At 40.2% G+C, this 8,380-nt stretch overlaps 1 protein-coding gene across 7 annotated transcripts in view; it reads left to right on the top strand.

Annotated features, from left to right (window-relative positions):
* The window catches only part of LOC102242845 (ceruloplasmin), a 100,215-nt gene that overhangs the window by 58,494 nt on the left and 33,341 nt on the right, over positions 1 to 8,380 (top strand). For all 7 annotated transcript variants that reach the window (XM_014537452.1, XM_014537453.1, XM_014537451.1 and 4 more), the window contains exons 12-14: positions 4,155 to 4,362; positions 5,674 to 5,816; positions 7,251 to 7,379. In XM_014537452.1, the coding sequence (XP_014392938.1) occupies positions 4,155 to 4,362; positions 5,674 to 5,816; positions 7,251 to 7,379 (480 nt within the window). The remainder of the gene's footprint in view (positions 1 to 4,154; positions 4,363 to 5,673; positions 5,817 to 7,250; positions 7,380 to 8,380) is intronic.

Below are 8,380 nucleotides of genomic sequence, written 5' to 3' on the forward strand. Positions count from 1 at the left end.
TTCATATGCAAAAGCCTCTGCGCACAGCTTGGGTGGGGCAGGGTCTCAGGGAATCAACAGGGTGGAGCAAACAGCTATGGCTGATCCTCAGTCCTACCCTAAGAAGCCCAGCGTCTCAGTGTCCCTCAGTAATTGCTTCAAGCACCTCTGAGAGAAAGCCGCCCTCGAGTTCCGACCAATGCCAGACAGTCCAGTTTCTCCCCATATGAGTCTGGGTCCCCAGAGACTCGCCCGGAACTGGAGTTCAGAGCAGTTGGGAGCTTGAGACTCCCTCCCGATTGAAAAAGACAACCGTGTCCTCAGTTGCCAGCCCTTTCCACGTGTGCCTCAGTACATCCTCTAAGTCTCAGTGTGCTTTTCTCTTTCCTTCTAGTTGTAGAATTTCCACTCCTGTGGTTCTTGATGATGTCCATTTTGTCTTTTAGTTGTATTTTTGAAGTGGTTGTGTGAGGCAGCAATTTCCGGTATTTACCTATGCCACCATCTTGGTTTCTCCATCTCTTTGCTTCTTGATGAATCTGGCTAACAGTTCATCAATCTTGTTTATTTTTTTTTCAAAGAACCAGTTCTTGGTTTCATTGATGTTTTGTATTGTTTGTGGGTGTTTTTTTTTTTTTTAATCTCTATGTCATTTATTTCTGCTCTAATCTTTATTATTTCCTTCCTTCTACTTACTCTGGGATTTTCTTGTTGTTCTCTAATTCTTTCAGTTGTAGAGTTAAGTAATTATTAATTTTTCTTGTTTTTTGAGGTAGGCCTGTAGTGCTATGAACTTCCCTCTCAGGAATACATTTGCTGTGTCCCAGAGATTTTGGATTGTTATGTGTTCATTTTCATTTGTTTCCCGGAAGTTTTTTTATTTCGTTCTGATCTCATTAGTAACTCATTCATTGTTTAATAACATGCTAGTTAGCCTCCATGTGTTTGAATGTTTTGGGGTGTTTTTACTGTAGTTGATTTCTAGTTTCATTCCATTATGATCTGAGAAGATACTTGATATGATTTCAGTCTCCTTGAACTTGTAGAGACTTGTTTTATGTCCTAACATGAGATCTCATGTGCACTTGAGAAGGATATATATTCTGCTGCTTTGGAGGGAAATGTTCTACAAATGTCAATTAAATCCATCTGATCCACTGTGTCATTTAGAGTCACTGTTTCCTTGTTAGTTTTTAATCTGGAAGCTCTATCCAGTGAAATCAGCAGAGTGTTAATGTCCCTCACTATGACTGTATTGCTGTCGATCTCTCCCATAATGTCTTCTAGAAGTTGTGGGTTTTTGTTTTTTTTGTTTTGTTTTTTTTTACATATTTAGGTGTTCCTATATTGGGTGCATATATATTTACCAGAGTTATATCCTCTTGTTGAATCAATCCCTTTATTATTATATAGTGACCTTTGTTGTCTCTTGTGATGGCCTTCATTTTGAAATCTATTTTGTCAGATATGAGTATTACTACACCAGGTTTTTTATATTTCCATTTGCATAGAAATTTTTTCCCATCCCTTCGCTCTCATCCTGTATGAGTCTTTTGTTCTGAAGTGGGTCTCCTGTAGACAGCATAGAATTGGGTCACGATTTTGTATCCATTCAGCTACTCTATATCTTTTGATTGGAGCATTTAATACATTTACATTTAAGGTTATTATTGATAGGTACTTATTTATTGCCATTTTAATTCTGTATGCCTAGTATGTTTCTCTCTGGTATATTTCTTCTTCTCATTAGCATTTCTACAGTGCCTTTTTGGTGGTGGTAAACTCCTTTAGCCATCTTTTTGTCTGGGAACCTCTTTATTTCACCATCTATTTTAAATGATAGCCTTGCTAGATATAGTAATCTTGGTTTCAGATCCTTTCTTTTCATTGCCTTAAATACTTCATGCCATTCTTTCCTGGCCTGTAGAGTTTCTGATGAGAAATCAGCTGACAGCCTTATCCGAGCTCCTTTGTAAGTAACAAATTGATTTTCTCTTGCTGCCTTTAAAATTCTGTCTTTAATTTTTGGCATTTTAATTATGATGTGTCTGGGTGAGAACTTGTTTGGGTTCTTCTGCTTGGTACTTTCTATGCCTCCTGGACTTGTGTGACTGTTTCCTTCACTTGGTTAGGGAAGTTTTCTCCCATTATTTCTTCAAACATGTTCCCTATCTCCTGCTTACTTTCTTCTCCCCTGGCACTCCTATAATGTGAATATTGTTACATTTCATGGTGTCTCACAGCTCCCTTAAACTGTCCTCCTATTTTTTAATTGTTTTATTTTTTTATTTTTGGTCCTTTACTTTTTGGTTCTTTTCTTTTTTCTTTTTTTTTTTCTTTTTGATTGAGTGAGTTTTTCCTATCTGTCTTCTAATTCACTGATCCAATTCTTGGCTTCTGCTAATCTGCTGTGTATTTCTTACAATGTGTTATTAGTGCTATGTCATTCTTTATCTCTTTCTGGTATTTTTTCATAGTTACTAAATCTTTTCTCATGCTGTTGAGCTTCTTTGCCATCATTATGCTGAACTCCATATCAGATAAATTTCTTATCTCCATTTTGTTTACCTCTTCTCGAGAATTCTCTTGTTCTTTTATTTGAGGTTTTTGTTTGTTTGTTTTTTGTCTCCCCATTTTACTACCTATTTGGGTTTGTGTCATGTATTAGGTTAATCTGCTATGATTCCCAATCTCTAGTGCAGACACTGTTTCTGAGGGGCCCTTAGTATCCTGTTTGGGCTATCAAAAATCTATAGCTTATGGCTCCCTCTGCTGGGGCTGGGTACCTTTGGAAATAACCGAGATGTCCACCAGGGTCTGCTTTTCCTATTCCCAGGCCCAGAAGGAAATCAGGCAAACACTCAAAGCCTCCAGAGATCTGCCTCTGCCTTCAGTCCAATTTACAGTTTGATTATCCTCAGGCTATGGACCACAGTTCTTCCAATAGGAGTAACTGCCTTCCCTTCAGGCAAAAACCACCTGGATAGCAAAGGTCCTCTCACAGTGTGATGGAATGACTCAGCACAGGAAAGCAGGATGGTTGCCCTTTGAGCTCCAATCCCAGAGCCCCCAACCCTGTACTCTCCTCACATAGCTCCAGTCTTCTCTGCCCTCCCTCTGCCAGAGCCCAAGGTGAGTGGCTGCACACAATTTTTTTTTTTTTGGCCCTTTAAGAAAGTGCCTGCATTTCCAGCCATCTCTCACTGGTGGACAGTAACCCTACTGCTTTTCACAGCCAGACATTCAGTGGGCACTTTTATCAGTTTTGATTCTCGGGGTTATCATGCCAAGCTTCAGGTTTAGAACCCAGGGTTCTCAGTAGGAACCCCCCTACAGCTGAGATATCCCTCCAGGCCTTCAGCTGCTGTCTGTGGGAGCTCGGCCAGCCCTTTTGTGCCTCCGCAGTTCCTACTAGTCTCTATGGGGTCTCCACTTTCCATCCGTGGTTATCATGGTTCTCTCCAGCTAGTCTTCAATTGATTTTTCAGGGTGGTTTTTCGGTATTTTAGTTGTACTTCCAGTTTATTCCTGGGAGACTGTCAGTGTAGCTTCCACTTACTCTGCCACCATTTTTAATCTCCTTTGTTGGTTCTTATTTTAGTTCTATTCTATGGTTAGCCAGAGTAGTATAAATTTGTTATTCCCTGTTACACTGGCAAATCAGACTAGACACTGGAAGACTCACTAAAGGCTCTTTACCTAAACTTCTCATCATTTTTCTATAGCCTAGATGTAGTGTTCATTTGTCAATTCTTTGCAGTTAAATAACTTATACTAGAACCATAGCCATGCAAATTCAGAGACTCCCACAGGTCTTGCTCTGAATGAGTAAAACAAACAAAAAAGTGAAAAAATGATAACTTGTTTCAGGCTTTTTGTTGTTGTTGTTCCTTATGTGCCACTAAAAGGTAAGACAGGTCCAGGGCAACCTTTCCTTCATTCATTACACAAGTTCAGATACAGAGAAAACAGCAAATGCAAATGCCCTGAGGCAGGCAAACCCTTGACATGTGGCTTGGGTGGCATGAGTAGTAGGCCACATGATCAGAGGTGTGGGAAGCCAGCTGATGTAACCCAGGCCACAGTAAGGACTTTGGTATTGATTCTGAGTAAAGTGAGGAACCACGGAAGGTAATGAGCAAAGGAGTGACATGCTTTCTCATTTACCTTTCAAGGGACTTTCGATGTTGAGTGCCTCACAACTGATCACTACACTGGTGGCATGAAGCAAAAATATACTGTGAGCCAACGCAGGCAGCTGTCTGAGAATCCAAACCTATACCTGGGAGAGCGGACCTACTTCATTGCCGCGGTGGAGGTGGAATGGGATTATTCTCCAAGCAGGGAATGGGAAAAGGAGCTGCATCGTTTACAAGAGCAAAGGTAATTCTCTAGGCAGATTCCCAATTTTTTAGTTTCTCTTTCAAAGAAGGCAGAATTATGTGAAATTGCAGTAAAATAAAGTTGTGTTAAATAAGAATAACAACAAAATGCTTCCTAGGCATCCTTCTCATTAATTTCAGTTTCTCCCAATTTTCTCACAATTTTCCATTTGTAGTTATTCACGTTTCTTTCTTTTCTATTGGACTGTCTTCTTACATTCATGTGTCCTTATCTTGTCACTGATTTTCAAACTTACACCACAATTAATGTCTCAGTTCAGAGCTAAAGTATTATTTTCTCTATCAACTATTTGCTATTTATGTTATCTTTTCTCCAAAGATTTTGTTATTAGTCTATTAACCAGTTATTTCACATTTTTAAAGCTATTACTAGTATGTATGAAAGAAAACTTTAAATTGAGGGCAGTATTACAGATATGGTCTCTGCCCTCCAAGAAGTTACAGGAAAACACGGTTCAAAACCACCAATAACAAGTAAATCATGGCTCCCTCTGCTGAGGCTGGGTACCTTTTGAAAGAAATCATGCGACTGAAAAAATAAGTTCAGTTTGAATAGATGTTAGCCAAGGGTGGTGGTTGGAGCTGCAGAACCATTCCATTTAGAGCAGCTTCACCCACACTGTGGTTAGTCCTTTTGTACTGTCCCCTCTATTATCTCCCACATAATGCACCAGCCCTTTGTGGTATGACTGGACAGATAGGAGTGGGCATGTATTCAGATCTGGTTCATAACATGTATCTGGACAGTGGTTACCTGGGCAGTTTGACTGCGATGGTGATTATGATTTGTGATGTAAAGGAGTAAAAGGTTATTTCAGTGATTGGGGTAAAACAGTCAAAAGGCCACAGGAGCCATTAGGAGTCAATAAAAACTTTAGGGAAAGGAAATATCTAGAAGAACATGGCTACTTCAGTTCCTATAGACTAGAAACATTGTAGTATCCAGGGAACATGTCAGTGGTGAAATCTGGACCCATACAGTTTTAGAGCAATAAATAAACCTTGGATATGGCCTCCTCTAATACCTCATTTCAGAGGAGAAGAAACCAAGACTCCAATGAGAAATGACTAGCTGGGGGTCATTTTAGTGGCAGAATCCAGGCTCCACTCTGCCTAGGTGCACTTTCTACCACCCATGTCTATTTTTAAAGTCTTGCGGGAATGGGAGAGTGGTATTGAAAACTAGCATAATTACTTAAGTAAAAATTGTATGTTTATTCACAATTTAAAACTCAACTTCCACTTTCACTAAAACAAATACTAACTTAGTTGTGTGTGTGTTTTTTTTAAGTGTTTCGAATAATGCATTTTTAGATAAGGAAGAATTTTACATAGGCTCAAAGTACAAGAAAGTTGTGTATCGGCAATACACTGATGGCACATTCCAAGTTCCAGTGGAGAGAAAAGCTGAAGAAGAACATCTGGGCATTCTAGGTACTCTAACAGCTACAGTTCACCAGGTGTGGGCAAGTGATGTGCTGCCACATGTGGTGATGGTCCATGTTTAGGAGTTTCATTTTCTTGGTTCATGTATCAGTTATTTAAATAAAAATAGGAGAGTTCTAGTTGCTATATGGGAGGCTGCCAAATTAATGACTCTCTTAATAAAGCCAATTAGATCTTTAAAAAATAAAATGTCACTCAATAAAAATGAGAAGCCTATAAATATGGCATAATAAAATACTGTGTCAAAAGCAATATATTATCCCATATACTAATGAAATTGTATATATTTGGTGTTTATTAAACTGATGCTTATAGTTTGGGTGAAATTCCTAGAAATTACTTTCTAATGAAATTCTTAACCAAATTCTCCATTATTCTCCCATCCCTCAAAAAAAAAAAAATCATAGCTATTTACTTTTAAAATTAAGATGTAAATGATTAACTCCAAAGGGGAGAAATTTATATATAGATAAGGAGATAAGGAAAGAAAAAAGTGTTACTGTGCACACAGCAGGGGGAAAAGATCTCTTCAATTTTTCAGGAATCATTTTAAGACACAATGTTTAAGAACTTGACTAACACTGGTCTTGGGAATTTCCTTGAAAATTGTCAAGTATAAGGGACACCACTCCCAACCCCACTGTGTTTCCACACTAACAGAGTTCTCTGGGGCTTGGTTATCCTCAGCCTCAGAGAAAGATACCCCAGGGAGAATGCAGTGTTGCTGGTTCACAGAAATTCTCCCAGACAGAAAACAAGCTACGATTGGCTGGAGAGGAGAAAAGGCTGGGGAGCCCCACCCATCCTTTCAAATGCAGGACTGCCTGCAGTTATTAATTCACGCCCAGGAAATTCTGGAAGTCCAAATGCTGAGATCAGGACTCCTGGCCAGGGATGAGTCACAGTGATTCACCAGGATTAGGCCATTAAACTGCAGGGGGCTTTCAGGCCCAAACCTCCCCAGGCCTGGAGATAAAATAAGAGATTGCAGCCATACTAGTGTTTTTATCCTGAATCCTCTGGAATGAGGTATAATCCAAGAGTAATACAGTATGGAGCCACAGGAGGTAAAACAGACTAGGGCATTGATGGCGAACCTATGACACGCGTGTCAGAGGTGACACGCGAACTCATTTTTTTGGTTGATTTTTCTTTGTTAAATGGCATTTAAATATATAAAATAAATATCAAAAATATAAGTGTTTTACTTACTATGGTTGCAAATATCAAAAAATTTCTATATGTGACACAGCACCGGAGTTAAGTTAGGGTTTTTCAAAATGCTGACAGGCCGAGCTCAAAAGGTTCGCCATCACTGGACTAGGGCCTTAATGCTAAATTATCCAATCTGTGTTTTTATTTCTGAGTTAGAACTTCTGATCTGACAGCATATAAGCCACTCTTCCTCTTCACTCTTGCCAGGTCCACAACTTCATGCAGATGTTGGAGACAAAGTGACTATTATCTTTAAAAACATGGCTACAAGGCCCTACTCGATACATGCCCATGGGGTGAAAACGGAGAGTGCTACTGTTACTCCAACCTTCCCAGGTACTCATGGGGTGGGAGATTGCTACTGTTACTCCACCTTCCTAGGTACGCATGGGGTGGAGGTGTGCAATAGATTTTACAGCTTCTCCACAAATTACTTGTCAGGAAGGTATTCCTTCCAAATGATTGTTGCTTGAGAAAGTGAAGGAGGTGGTCAAGAGGGGACACAAGGAAATGTGTCTGCATGTGTGTGTATGATTGCATTCACCTACTAAAAAAAATGCACAGCACTGAGGAAGAAATCTGATGGTGTTGGGCATCCATAGACACTCAGGTTTGAGCCAGAAGAGATGGTCTCTCTCCACGCAGCTAGAACACACCCCAGACAACACTGATCACCTTGAACGTGACTGAATGCTCTCCTACCTGTGTCTGGGGATAGGATCCTAAGGACAGAGGCTGCCACTTGAAATTTTAAATCTCTGGTATCTAATGCACTATCTGAAATGTATAAGAACTCAATAAATGTTTAACAGAGTAAAAGCCAAAATAACTTAAATTCAGGGGTGTATTTTCTTTCATAAGAACTGTATTTTTCATCTACTAGTTGTAAAGTTGGCTCTTAGGGAAGAGCCATTTCTCAGTAATTTAGCAGTTCCCAAATACAGGGTGGGACAGAAGTAGGTTTACAGATGTTCATATGGAAAATAATACAATAATTAATAAATCTACACTAATAAAAGAGAAACATGGTAATTGGCGTACGACCGCTACCCTTTTCATTGGCTAATCAGTGAGTATATGCAAATTAACTGACAACCAAGATGGCGGCTAATTTGCATATGTCGGCTCCAAGCCACAGACTGAGGCTTTAGGCCTGGGTCAGGGAGGAGCCAACCAGCGATCGGCTGCAGCAGGAGCTGGGGATGCCCCGGCCCAGGCCTAAAGCCTTGGCCTGAGGCTTTAGGCCTGGGCCCGGGAGGAGCCAACCAGCGAGCAGCGGCGGCAGGAGCTGGGGGTGCCCCGGCCCAGGCCTAAAGCCTCCAGCAGAGGCTTTAGGC

The sequence above is a fragment of the Myotis brandtii genome, unplaced genomic scaffold, assembly GCF_000412655.1.
Source record: "Myotis brandtii unplaced genomic scaffold, ASM41265v1 scaffold179, whole genome shotgun sequence".
Taxonomy (NCBI): Eukaryota; Metazoa; Chordata; class Mammalia; order Chiroptera; family Vespertilionidae; genus Myotis; species Myotis brandtii.